We start from the raw sequence: 15,007 nt of genomic DNA, 5'->3' as shown, positions 1-15,007 counted from the left end.
AATGAACTAGAAGGAAGAGATGATCGGTTCACGAGCGGCTTTAACTGAGCGATCTGACACACACGTTAAAGAGACACAAAACAGTATTTATTGTTTAAATTTCTTTTTTTTTTTAATTACTAAATTTGAAAGTTGAGACTTTGTTTCATATCAAAATTACTCTGGTCTGTGTCTGTCAGTGTGTTATCAGTCTCCTCTCTGCTCCGCGATGTGTTTTTCACTGTGAGAACATGGTGTGTGTGTGAGAGAGGCGTGGCTTGTTGGACATAGCAACAGTAACTAGGGGGCGAGTCTTTGCGAACGAATGACGAATACGAACTTCGGACTCGGTGTGCAAGGCCCGTTACACCCCTCGTGTCGTGTAATGATCTGCAGTGTCTCACTTGATCTTGCTGTTGAGGGTCCCGGGCCCCCGCGGCCCCTGCTTGACGCGCTCGTACTCTTTATAACTGCGGTAGTATTGTTGGATGAGGACGGCGGCCCGCCGAGACTGCTGGAACTTCTTCTGCTCGTAATAACTGCGAAACTTACTCTGAATCAGTATGGCCGCCTGCGTCATCTTCTTATATAAGGCGTACTGGAGGAAGACAAACACACGTTAGACACACACACACAAACCGCAAAAAATGCTTTTCTTACTCAGTATTTTTGTCTTGTTTCCAGTCCAAATATCTAACAATTCATAAATCAAGATGCATTTACTAGATGAGTGAAATGAGATAAGATATTATGTCCTGTTTTCCGGGGAATTAATCAAAATTAAGTGAGTTGATGCTTAAAACAAGCAAAATTATCTGCAAATAATTCAAATTTAATTCAAACAGAAAAAATATTATTTTTCTGACCCCATTGGAATAAAATGTTGCTTGTTTTGAGCAAAAACTCACTTAATTTGTATTTATTTCCCCAGAAAACAAGACTTAATATCTTATGTCATTTCACTCATCTAGTAAATGCATCTTGATTTATGAATTGTTTGATATTTGGACTGGAAACAAGACAAAAATACTAAGTAAAAAAAGCATGTTTTGCAGTGAAGGAGGACGACGCAATAGTGAAGTCTCCTTCAGTTATACAGCGCTTTAACAATATAGAGTGTTTCAAAGCAGCTTTACAGTAATAACAGGAGATTACAGTAACAGAGAGTGTTTTCGCTTTACAGCAGATCTAGAGTAAAGTTATTATCCAGCTAAAGTTAGTTTTGAGGAATACACACAAACACATAAACATACTGGACGGCAGACGAGTGTGAAAATACAACAGTGAGGCAGTTTAGTTCGGTGTTACCTTCAGTGCTATCCATGTTAGCTAGCATGAAATATAAGGAGAAACAGGAGAGAAATCAGAGACACGACAGCAATATTAGTGTGTTAGCGAAGACACACACACACACACACACACACACACACACACACACACACACACACACACACACACACAGACGATGAGCGCTCAGTTTGTTTCTTAACATCATCAAGTGTTTCTGGATAAAGTGTGTCTGTAAAAACTATATAAGATTGTTTCCACCATATAAAAAAATATTAAAAGGTAATTGTGACTTTATCTCACAATTCAGACATTTTTCTACGAATTGCAAAGTAAAAACTCACAATTTGCAAGAAAAAAGTCAGAATTGGGAGATAAAAAGTCAGAAGTGCAAGGTGGAAACTCAGAATTATAAGAAAAAAGTCTGAATTGTAAGATAAAAAGTTATATTTTGTAAATTTGTATGGCAAGGCTGTTAGGGTGAAGCATGTAACTCATATATCAGAACACTTGCACAGTTGGTTGAACACATTAAGCATTGCAAACAACTTTTCTGAAATGTTACGTTTAAATATGCAAATGATGCACTGTCTATTTAAATATGCGCTAATTTGCATACATAAATCTGAACATTAGATAAAGCCAGGATCAAAGTACTTGTTTGATTTTATTGACATTAGAGTTAAAGGTTTTCACTTTTGGAGATAATTTCTCTTCATAAATCAGAAAATACTGTCAACAGACTGAAAAAGTGATTTTTCAGCATATATTTAGGAATAAACTGTTATATAAATCAGTGTGAGTGATATATGAACAAACCCCTCAGTAAAAAGCTTCAGGATATAGACAGGAGTAAAACTGTAAAGTTTGGTGTATATAAGTGCTGCTGTACAAAACTCATTTATACAAACACAGCCTTTAAAGATATGTATTATAATTGAAATCTACAGACGCAAATAGATAAAGTGCAATAAAATAAACACTTAAGTGTGTATTTTGAATGTTTTCTTTCCACTAGTCTAAAAGAAGACGTGGAAGCATTTACACACAATCTCAAAATGGGAATTTTTTTGGGGGATACAGTGGTTTGGCATGTGTGTGTGTGTGTGTGTGTGTGTGTGTGTGTGTGTGTGTGTGTGTCTCGCCTTCAATTGTAAAAATGCAGACAGTTTTCTGTTAGGGTTACAGTATTTACAGTCAAACTTATTCAGACACCATATAACAATTTTTTATATATTTTTTTACTAGTGGGTGCAGGACATGTACGTGAGGATAGCAAGGTGTCTGAATACATTTTGGTTTGACTGTATAACTGCCTATAAAAACAATAGAAGTATATGCAATTGTCCCCATCTAGATAGCTGTGTGTGTGTGTGTGTGTGTGTGTGTGTGTGTGTGTGTGTGTGTGTGTGTGTGTGTGTGTGTGTGTGTGTGTGTGTGTGTGTGTGTGTGTGTGTGTTTTATACCTGTTTGTATTTGCGGTAACAGCGCTGAATCACAGCTGCGGCCATATCCTGCTGCTCCTTTAATCTGCGGCCCTAAACGCGACAAACAACCGTTATTAAATTACACACACACACACACTCTGAGTCAGTTGTTATGTGTGTGTGTGTGTGTGTAGCTTGTAGGGGTGCAACGGATCACATTTGAGGCCCCACGGTAGGGGTGGGCGATATGGCAAAAATATCATATCACGATTTTTTTCAGGAAAATCACGATTCACGATTTTATCACGATTCCTTTTCATGTTGGTTTTACTATTTTGCAAGTGACTGAGCATCACAGCCAAACTAATGTCCCTATTTTAAAAACAAAGCCTTAGGTAACAAAATATAAAATAAAAAAGAATGGCAGACATTTAGCCCAAAGTGGCGAAGATAAAAAATCTTTGTCATTTTATTTGTTATTAAAAATTAAGAACAAAGATACACATACACAACTTAATATACAAATTAAATAAACAGTGCTTTATTTTTTCAGCTACAGGTGTATTTAACAGCATTGAAGAAAGTAATTAAATGAACAAATATGAAAATAAAACACAACATCGACTTCACTATATAAATTTTACATTGATTCTTATTAAAGCGACTATTAAAGTTCTCAGTCAAGAGTGAGTGAGATGCTCTTTGTATTTTGTTGTTTTATTAACAGGGATAGTTCTCCCAAAAATTTAAATTCTCTCAAGCCGTTTTAAACCCGATTAAGTCTCCCTCTTCTGTTGAAAATAAAAGTTATTTGGAAGAATGTGGGTAACCAGTTGATGTACCCCAGTGACTTCCATAATAGTTTTTTCCTACTATGGTAATCAATGGGGACCAGCAACCGTTAGCCACACTCCTCAAAATATCTTCTTTTGTGTTCAGCACAAGAAATAAATTAATACAGGTTTGGAACAACATTAGAGAGTGAGTAAATAATGACAGAATTTTTATTTTTGGGTAACTGTCCCTTTAAGGACAAGCGGCAGCATGTTTACTATTAGGGCTACTGTCACTTTAAGATCTGCGCGCAACGAGTCTACATGCATTTGACAAGCAGATTTTTTCTTCATTTTTTCTATTGTTCTTTCACTTTAGACATAACCAACTTTGTTTATGTAAACCTTGTGTGTATTTGACAGTATTAGAGCAATAAGACTCGAAAGATAACTTAGTTCAGTAACGGGCGCTGTTAGACAGGCTTTTAGTGCATGCGCGCGTCGGGTCTATTACGCTCAGAAAAGCGCCCGTTAGAACAGCGCATCAGCAGCGAATGACATGTTTAACCGGCAAGGCTTTAAAGCACATGCAAATAATTCATTTTTATGAACTACAGTGTCCCGTTCCTCTGCATTTCATGTGGATATACGTCGCGCTGTACAGTATGTTGAGACGGAGGCGCCAGAAATGCAAACTGATAAAATGGACGATCCTACGATATTTCTTCCAAAGCAGATCGTGGAGACATTTTAATCATCCACGATCAAAAATCGTAATATCGCACACCCCTACCCCACGGTTCGGCACGCATGCGATTCACGGATTAACTGCTAAATTTAACCATCTAAGAGTAAAAGGTGATCATTTTGATCTGTTTTTTCTTGCCAATTTACACACTCAAACAAATGTCTCGCACGTTATCCACACACACACGCAGAGAGAGAGAGAGAGAGAGAGAGACGAGTCCTCTTTCGCGGTTCCTTGCCCTTGAACAGACACATGAACACATTATGTCTAAACGCCCGTCTCTGCAAGTATTCTCTTGGTTGCAGCTAGCATACTAATCCAAATAAGTGACAAAATAACGCAAACATTTTCCTATTTACATGTTGTGATTTGTATAGTCACAGAGTGTACAAAAAACAAAGTCACATGAGACAGACATATTTTAACCGTATAAATACTGGGAACTATATTCTCTGAAGGCGAAGCACTGCTACTTGGGCGGAGTGATATCCGCAGCACCTGAGACGCGCCGTTGTTTCTTCTGTCAACAAAACCAACGGGATGTCTCAGGTGCTGCGGATATCACTCCGCTCAAGTAGCAGTGCTTCGCCTTCAGAGAATATAGTTCCCAGTATTTATACGGTTAAAATATGTCTGTGTCTCATGTGACTTTGTTTTTTGTACACTCTGTGACTATACAAATCACAACATGTAAATAGGAAAATGTTTGCGTTATTTTGTCACTTATTTGGATTAGTATGCTAGCTGGAGCCATTTACATCCAGTCTTTGTGCTAAGCTAGGCTAGCGGTGGGTGCGTCAAACAGACTTATAGCACGCACGGAGATGAAAAAGGTATGTGTGGACTTATCTAACTCTGGGGGATAAGGTGAATAGGCTAAAGTCCCAAAAAGTCGGAGTGTTCCTTTAAAGTGACGGCAGCCATATATTCCTGCGACATTAATGTTAATAAAACAGCAAAATACAGCTTTAACAAAGATTAAACTATTTAATTTCTACATTGAACAAATAGTGTTTTTTTTACATTTAGGCTTAATTATTCATTTCTGGACGTGAATACTACTGTTAGACTTTGCAAATGTGTTATTTATTATTCATCTCTGCTTGTAATGTGTGTATTTGTTCTTATTTTATTACTGACTGTTCACTTGTTTTTAATAATGTGTGAACTTTATCAGTTATGCTAGTAGTTTAAGTATCGAAGAACTTCACGTGAGCTTTAAGTAATAAAGGAAAAGCAAAGTTATTTTACGATTTTTTGGATTTTTCGAGCACTATGATGTCATAATGCTCATGCCGTATTAGCATATTTACCACATTAGCATATTTCTGCTCATTATCATTTAAAGAGACATGCACCGAAACGGGTCGCTGTGAAGCTGTTTTGAGGAGGTGAAAAGGGAGTTGCTTTACACAATTGAGGAATTTTAACCAAAGTATGTTACAAACTTTACATGAACACCCTAAAGAATCATACCAACCTATAGAAAATGTGATGACCTCTTTAAATGTGTTTAAAACTCGTGTTAAAAATACGTGTCTTTAGCTTTTGAGAGGTTGGGCTAGCATCTGTGTATGTAAGTCGCATGTTGTTTGTTGTTATGCTGCTGATTGTGCAGCACTTTGGTCTGCAGGTGCAGGTGTAATGTGCTTTATAAGTTAGTAAGGAGTACCTTGTATCTGCGGAAGGCGCTCTGGATGACGCGCGCCGCCTCGTAAAGCTCTCTCTGCTCCGTGTCCGTCAGCGTCAGCAGGGCGAAGTCTCTCTCCATCCTCCCATTGGCTGAGGCGTTCAGAAACTCCGCCCACGCCACACTGCTCGGGGGGCGGAGCCTCTGCAGCGCCAGATCACTGAGGAGGGAGGGGGGCGTGGGGCACAGGTTCCTACACACACACACACACATATGACAAATATGATCCAATTATAATATAACAATGTAATATGTAACGATAAAGTTGGCAGTGGCTTCATAAATTAATTAAAAACATAAAAAAGCAAAGCACACCTGACGCACATTTCTTTGTTCTTCATTTTCTAGAACTAGAGTAAAGAACCTTGCTGTATTTTTGTGTAATTAATTCGCCTTTGGCTAAGCCACGCCCTAGAATGTAGATTGACCAATCACAGCGCAGCCAAGAACGAGCTCCCACAGAGGCTCCGACACTTTTTCACGGCGCTCCATTGACTTCAACGCAGGAGGCTCATATTTTTGGTCTCGGCAGGCTATTACGTCGTCGTTTTATAAAAAAATATGGTTAAACGTTGTGCCGGGGGCATTTGTAAAACAGATACGCGTTTCCCAGAGAGGTTGGAGGGGGTGTACGTTTTTTCCCCTTCCCAAAACCGAAGTTAAATACTGACAAGTGTCGTCTTTGGATTAAACTGTGTGGACGTCCTCTCAGTCAGCGAAACCCCTCAAGGATCAACAAGCTCACTTTTGTGTTCTAAGATACATTTAGCTTTTAACCTTACTCTGAAGTTATATAGTTAGACAGTTTTATGCTGGTTTATGTCATGATTTCGGTTCTCTGCCCTAATTGTTGATACGCTAGCACACGCTGCTAATAAATACAACTTTATACTCGCGTAGTCCGTTTGCTTTGTAAATAATAACGATTATAGAAGTGAATAGAGACCCAGCTTTGCATGACAGTGTTTCTCCTGATATTGTGAGTCCCAGCCTCCGTCTCGATTGGGATATGCGGTGGTTCATTGTTTGACTGTGACCGTTATGCTTTTGCCTCTATTTGGATGCCTTGTTGTTGCTTGCGTTTCACCGTTTGTCTTGAATAAAGCCTTCAAACGCACACTGCAGACACTTTTGCCTACTTCTATCGGATACTTTATTTGCTGCTTTATAAAAGTTTGATAAAATTTCAGCAGGAAGAGCCGTCACAGCATAAGCCATGTTGATACCAAACCAGAGCCCAGATGAAGTTGACGGAGGTAGCAACAGTAACTAAGGGGGGCGGGGCTTAGCCAAAGGTGAATTAAGAAAAGTACACCGCCATCTTACACCATTGTAAACACGACTTCAACCTCGTAAATATGAACTTCCCAGGAGGACTTGAACGCACAGTACGTACCGGTCCACGGTGTCGAGGTAAGTGGCGAGCCACGGCATGGGGTCGTGATTGACAGGATTGTCCCGCCTCTCTCGGAGCGGAGACTCCGCCTCCCGGTTGAACTCCTCCTGTTTGATTCGCTCAGGTGTGGCCTCGATGATCTGCTCTGCCAGAGTTGCCATGTCAACCTAACAGTGAAACATCACAAATAACACCATGACAACAAGTCTCACTAACTGTGTGAGGAGGCGGAGACTTTAAAGGGATAGTTCACCTAAAAATAAAGATTAGCTCATGATTTACTCACGCTCATCCTCTGAAAGAGTAACACTTGACCCGGCGCACGACGCAATGACGAACGCGGAAGCGCAGAGGAAAGCGCAAAACACAACACCAGTCACGAATTAGAAGTCTAAAACGACAATTTTAAAGAGAAATGTGGGAGGAGCTTGAGTTTGTTTGATTGAACCGCGAGAGGCTTACGCTACTCCTACATCGACGTCATACATCGACATATGATGGACAGATGCACTTTATGATGGACAGATGCACTTTATGATGGACAGATGCACTTTTATGATGGACAGATGCACTTTATGATGGATAGATGCACTTTTATGATGGACAGATGCACTTTTATGATGGACAGATGCACTTTTATGATGGATAGATGCACTTTTATGATGGACAGATGCACTTTATGATGGATAGATGCACTTTTATGATGGACAGATGCACTTTTATGATGGATAGATGCACTTTTATGATGGACAGATGCACTTTATGATGGACAGATGCACTTTTATGATGGACAGATGCACTTTTATGATGGATAGATGCACTTTTATGATGGACAGATGCACTTTATGATGGACAGATGCACTTTATGATGGACAGATGCACTTTTATGATGGACAGATGCACTTTTATGATGGACAGATGCACTTTATGATGGATAGATGCACTTTTATGATGGACAGATGCACTTTTATGATGGACAGATGCACTTTTATGATGGATAGATGCACTTTTATGATGGACAGATGCACTTTATGATGGACAGATGCACTTTTATGATGGACAGATGCACTTTTATGATGGATAGATGCACTTTTATGATGGACAGATGCACTTTATGATGGACAGATGCACTTTATGATGGACAGATGCACTTTTATGATGGACAGATGCACTTTTATGATGGACAGATGCACTTTATGATGGACAGATGCACTTTATGATGGATAGATGCACTTTTATCATGAATAGATGCACTTTTATGATGGACAGATGCACTTTTATGATGGACAGATGCACTTTATGATGGACAGATGCACTTTTATGATGGACAGATGCACTTTATGATGGACAGATGCACTTTATGATGGATAGATGCACTTTTATCATGAATAGATGCACTTTTATGATGGATAGATGTACTTTTATGATGGATAGATGCACTTTTATGATGGACAGATGCACTTTTATGATGGACAGATGCACTTTTATGATGGACAGATGCTCTTTTATGATGGACAGATGCACTTTTATGGACTTCAAAACAGAAACAGCCATTCACTGCCATTATAAAGCTTGGAAGAGGACATTTTTTAATATAACTTATATCCGTCAGAAAGAAGAACGTCATATACACCGAGGATGACATGAGGGTGAGTAAATCATGGGCTAATTTTAATTTTTGGTTGAACTGACCCTTTAATACTTTTGTCCAATCAAAATATCTGACTCACCTGTAAGACCTCGTCAGACAGGTAATCCTCGTTCTCGACGTTCTCGCTGTAGTCGAGCAGCTCGTGGGCGAGCTCGGAGTGAAGCGTCAGGGACGCCGGAGCCGAGGGACTCGCGGCCTCACAGTCCATCAGGAAGAGCGAGTCTGAGGAGCCGGTGGGGGGCGGAGCCGAGAACGGGGAGGAGGGGGAGGAGGCGGAGTCTATGGGGTCAGGCAGCGAACCACTGGAGTAGGCGGAGCTGGGGGAGGGGGAGGGGGGGTCACTGGGGGAGGGGACACTGCTGGACGAGCTCAGACCTGAGAGAGAGAATGTTTTAATTAATCGTAAGAAATATCAATTTATACAGTAAACTTACATTGTGCAGGGAAATAAATTATGTGTATGTATATATATATATATATATATAGGTAAAGGAATTGTTGTTTGAGTTTAATGAATTCCTATAATTATCACATTTTTGGATTACAAATTTGTATTAATTCATAAAACACAGAACGCAGAATAATTAAATACAACACAGAATTGGGGGAGAAAATAGAGCCTTATTATTGTTAAATTAATAATAAAAAAATATATATAAGTTGTAAGAACTTGATAAGACTTTTGAATGATAACTTTTTGATTATAAAAAACAATTATAATTTAGTTTGATTTAAATCAATAAATTCTGGAAAAAACTAACAAACAGAATTTATAGAAAAAATCTAAATGATTTCATAGGGCCTTATTATTATTTACATTTTAATAAAAATGTTAAATTGTCAACGTTTTATGAATTTGATCAGACATGTTTTTAAAATATAAAAATGTCATAGTAATTTTGTTAAATTTAATTAAAATTGAAATAAGTATTAAAAAATTCTGCCAAACAGAAATTGGGAGAGAAAAAAAGTAAACAGGGCTGTATATTTGTTAACATTTAAATAAAATATTTAATATAAATTTAAAGAATTTGATTAGACATGCTTTGTAAATATAACAAATAATTAACATTTTGTTTAATGCAAATATTTTAATATTTAAAACGGAATTTAGACAAATAAAACAGAAAGCATGGAATTAGGAAAAACATTAAACAGATTTCATAGGGCCTTATTATTATTATTATTATAAAAAATATAACTTAATATAAATATGATTAAAATCTAACATTTTCAACATTTTATGAATTTGATTAGACATGATTTTTAAAGAATAAAAATGTAGATGTAATTATGTTTAATTTAATTAAAATGGAATTCAGAAAAAGATAACACTTTATTTTAGTGTTTGTTTCATGTACTTACCGTAGTAATAACAGTAAATTATGTATAATTACATGCAACTAACCCTCCACCAAACCCTAACCCTATAGTAAATACATGTAGTTGCTTAATATTACTCAGCACTTTAATATATAATTACATTGTAACAGTAACACCATAAAATAAAATGTAATCAAAAATCAGATTTCATAGGGCCTTATTATTGTTGTTAACATTTGAATCAAATATTAAATTGTAAACATTTCATGAATTTGACTACACATGCTTTTCGAACATAAAAATGTTCACACAAAAATAACACGTGTGTGTGTGTGTGTGTGTGTTGTTACCGGTGTCGGGGCTGCTGGACAGTGGAGACCGGGGCCGGTACGGAGGCGAGGCCGTGTCAGGTGTGTGTTCTTGCGTCTGAGAGTGTGTGTGTAACTCCTCCAGACAGCGCGCCAGGCGTGTGTGTCCTCGAGAATGAGCCACAGCGAGAGGAAGACGACCCAGAGAGTCGGGGATTCCCAGAGCAGCGCTACTCCAGCGGTACAACAACACCGCAGCGGTCTGATGACCCAGAGCACACGCCCACATCTGCACACACACACACACAGATCCAAAATATCCAATTATTTTTTAATGAAATGATACTCTACATAAGAAACTAATCTTCCAGTAGGAGGCGGTAAACTTCTAAATTGAGTCATTGAATCATTCACTCATTCGATTCTTTCAAACGGCCGATTAAGTAAATAGGTGTGTTCGACTTGAAGTGTTCGACTTAGACCGATCAGAGTATGACATCAAAGTATGCATTCAATTATTTTAAAACATTATTTTTCCATAACTGGTTAAAGGGACAATTCACCCAAAAATTCTGTCAGTAATTACTGTAATTGAAACTTGCCGACCCAGAAAGTTCCCGTAGTGTAACAGCGCAGCGCTTCTGGGTTGTACGTCAGAACGGAGGCTCACTATTGGCCGACGCTGGTCATGTGTGTGATGCTGGCCAATAGCGAGCCTCCGTTCTGACGTACACCCCAGAAGCGCTGCGCTGTTACACTACGAGAACTCACTCAGAGGAACACACAGAAGAACATCAAGAGTTCAATAAAGTCCTTATTTAATAAAGTCCAGAGTTTGTATTTGTGGGTGAACTAACCCTTTAATTAAATTAATGCATTAAAACGACTATATTTATAACATTTATAAAACGACTATAAAATATCTATATTTAAGTGTGCATGAGTGAGACGTACCAGAGGTGTGCAGGAGAAATGATCAACGTTTAGAGGATCCACTTCCTGTTCCAGATCCAAACTGTTCACACTGATACTCCTGATACACACACACACACACACACACCATTAAACACACAAACGCCTTTTTCAACATGAAGATCGCAGATGAAATGTCTGAGTTTCACAGTTTCATTTCAGTTCTTCAAGTTTAATCATGTTTTTCTGTTTCTGAAATCCTGCAGTGTGACGACATAAATATATGATATTTGTAAATATGCTTACAACTTTACAATAAGCTTCCATTAACTACATTGGTTAGCATGAACTATCAATGAAAAGTACTTCTACATCATTTGTTAATATTAGTCAATGTTAATTTCTCCATTTACTATAGGGATGCACGATATATCGCCATCATATCGGTATCATGATATATGTTCACTTTTAATGTTATCGATCAGAAAATTAGTTTGATATATTAAAGTCGAAAAATAATGTATTATTTCCTTCCGCTGAGACTCTTCAGATGCGCACTGTTCAACATGATGGCTTTGAATTGATGGAAATATGATTGGAATACAGTTCAGTGCAACATGTACAACACAAGTCTGTCATATCGGCTTCATAAAATGATTATGAGAACATCATAATTGTGTGTTTGGGTCATGGATTTTAAGGATGAGACTTTTGTTTTTGTAATCATGCTCCTAAAAATCATACACAAATTTGGATTTAGGTTTATTGGCCAATATATCGGTTATCGGCTTTCAAATTTAAAGAATTATCGGTTATCGGTATCGGCCAAAATTTTCATATCGGTGCATCCCTATTTTACTAATTATAAAGTAAATGTATGTGTGTGTGTGTGTGTGTGTGTGTGTGATTACCTCCAGCGTATGAGTGTGTGTATGAGCTGTGTGTATCCCTGAGCGGCGGCGAGGTGCAGTAGAGTCAATCCTCGGTGTCTGACGGAGTGTGTGAGTGTTTCCGTCTCTCCGTCTCGTCCCCACCGACCGCTGGCCATCATCCGCTCACACACGGCTACGATCCTGCGCTCAAACCACACTCCCGACTGACACACACACACACACACACACGTCCTCATTAGCACATTTACACACCTTCATACAGCAACTTGAGTTCACAGGTTTATTATATCAGTCACCAGAAGAACAAAGTCATGTTTGCTAGTTGATATACTGATTTAATGACACTTTAGAGGAAAAACGTCACCTTCACGTCACTGGGTTGGACATTTGTGAGATTCATCGAACCAAAACTCTGAATTAAAGATTAAAGTTAGACCCAGTTTCAAACTGAATCTTACACTTGCTATTAACACTGATACATGAATCAGCAGAAAGAAGAAAAAGAGGGAAAAATCACTTTAAATTGCAAAAAAACAAAACAATACTTGAGTTATTCATAATTACCTAATATATAATTTAATATAAATAAATAAAATATGTAATAATATACTGTACACATTTTTTACATAAATAGATATAAACATTAAACTTTTCTCTCACCAAAATTATGAATTTATGCTGTAGGAAAAAATTGCTTAATGTTTATACAAATAAATACATAAAGAATATTCATGTTATGCATATTTGTTTTTTAAATACAAAAATAAGCAATTTTCCCTATAAAAACATACAAAATATTAATTTAATGCATATTTTTAAAAAATCGAATTAAAGTGTAACTTGGGCGATTTTCAACGAAGCGTATTGTTACAATGTCGGTAGTATATGTAAATGAACAATGTTTACGCGTTCCCCGTGTAACCTGGACAGAGAAAATCACGTTTATTTGTCAGCAAAACTTTTGACAACTCATGAAAACTGCAGTTTCTTTCAGTTTTTTACCAAAAACACAGTGTTTGTAGTCAACATTTCAAACTGGATGACCACAAACTTTTTTTTTCTTCAGATTTTCCGCTGCGCCGTTCCCTCTCTATTTATAATACTTTGCAGGCTTTATCCACTGCCTACAACATACTGGATCCTTCACTGGAAGTGGAAACCAAAAGTAACTCACTCCCGCTAAACGTAAACTCTTGAGTTCCTGCGCCCGGGAACAATACAAGTCAACACCATCATAACTTAAAGTTTGCTAAAGTGTTTCCTACTAAAAGCAAGGCAGTATTTGACTCTGGTAAGTGTATCCATAGCAGACGGGTGGGAGTGGCCTTGGATGACAACATGCCCAGTGCATTATGGGTGTTGAAGTTTTCCTACCGATTTGGCCAAACGGGACATTTTTCCTCGGTTTTCTCTAGTGAGATAGCACTGATTTTAAAAAAAAAATCGCCTTTCTACTGTATAGGAAGCCACCTTTTATTGAAAGCGCATTTTGCCAGCAGTGAAGTACCACTTTAAGCTAATTTTCCCAATAAACACACTCATAATATTAATTTTATGATTTTTTATTTATTTTAAAAATGTAGCTATTTTCACTATATTTTCCCATAATTATGTATTTTGAGAGAGTTACACATAGTAGTAAATGTTTCAGTGATAGTTGATGCATCAACACTTCCATTTTGATCCTATTTAATGTTTATTCTGTGATGCTTTATCTATTTGCGTCTGTAGATTTCAATTATAATACATATTTTTAAAGGCCATATTTGTATGAATGAGTTTTGTCCTCCACTTCAGCAGCACTTATATACACCAAACTTTACAGTTTTACTCCTGTCTATATCCTGAAGCTTTTTACTGAGGGGTTTGTTCATATATCACTCACACTGATTTATATAACAGTTTATTCCTAAATATATGCTGAAAATATATATTTTTCTGTCTATTGACAGTATTTTCTGATTTATGAAGTTTTCAATTTTCTGAAATCCCCTCAGTAAAAACCTTTAACTCTAATATGTCAACAAAATCAAACAAGAACTTTGAATCTGGCTTTATCCAATGTTCAGATTTATGTTCTAGTGCACATTTAATTCGATAATGCCTCAATTTCACAATTAAACATAACATTTCAGAAAACTTGCTATTAAGTGTCTTAATTTACTGTAAATAATTAGCTATAGGGGAAGTATGATGATGTCTACTAGTTCACATTTTTGCCCTATTCACCTGTAGTGTCTTGCCTCGAGCAGATACATTTACACTAAATACAACTTAACAAAACTATTGATAAACCTGAACAGAAAGCAATGACATTCACTGAATATCTCACAGCAAACAAGATTAGGCCAGGCTTAGATTAACCAGTTATGTTGCTGAAATTGATTTCCATATGAATCATTTGATCGGCAAATCTTTAGTTGGCTAGATTGGTTTATAGAATGAATCACAATTAATGTACACTGCAAAAAAAAAATGCTTTTCTTACTTAGTATTTTTGTCTTGTTTCCAGTTCAAATATCTAAAAATTCTTAAATCAAGATGCATTTACTAGATGAGTAAAATTACATAAGATATTTGATATCAAAATTAAGTGAGTTTTTGCTTAAAACAAGCAAAA

At 37.2% G+C, this 15,007-nt stretch overlaps 1 protein-coding gene across 3 annotated transcripts in view; it reads right to left on the bottom strand.

Moving 5' to 3' along the window:
• camta2 (calmodulin binding transcription activator 2) overlaps positions 1-15,007 on the bottom strand; it is a 43,490-nt gene that overhangs the window by 4,834 nt on the left and 23,649 nt on the right. For 2 of the 3 annotated variants that reach the window (XM_079589559.1, XM_079589560.1), the window contains exons 13-21: positions 12,406-12,590; positions 11,537-11,615; positions 10,625-10,871; positions 9,031-9,326; positions 7,301-7,467; positions 5,887-6,097; positions 2,733-2,804; positions 1,288-1,308; positions 384-577 (exon numbers count right to left, since the gene is read on the bottom strand). In XM_079589559.1, coding sequence (XP_079445685.1) covers positions 384-577; positions 1,288-1,308; positions 2,733-2,804; positions 5,887-6,097; positions 7,301-7,467; positions 9,031-9,326; positions 10,625-10,871; positions 11,537-11,615; positions 12,406-12,590 — 1,472 coding nt within the window. The remainder of the gene's footprint in view (positions 1-383; positions 578-1,287; positions 1,309-2,732; positions 2,805-5,886; positions 6,098-7,300; positions 7,468-9,030; positions 9,327-10,624; positions 10,872-11,536; positions 11,616-12,405; positions 12,591-15,007) is intronic. The other variant, XM_079589561.1, reaches the window with a different exon arrangement.

This window comes from Phoxinus phoxinus (genome assembly GCF_949152265.1).
Source record: "Phoxinus phoxinus genome assembly, chromosome: 18".
Lineage (NCBI taxonomy): Eukaryota > Metazoa > Chordata > Actinopteri > Cypriniformes > Leuciscidae > Phoxinus > Phoxinus phoxinus.
This window is presented reverse-complemented; position numbering and strand designations above follow the sequence as displayed.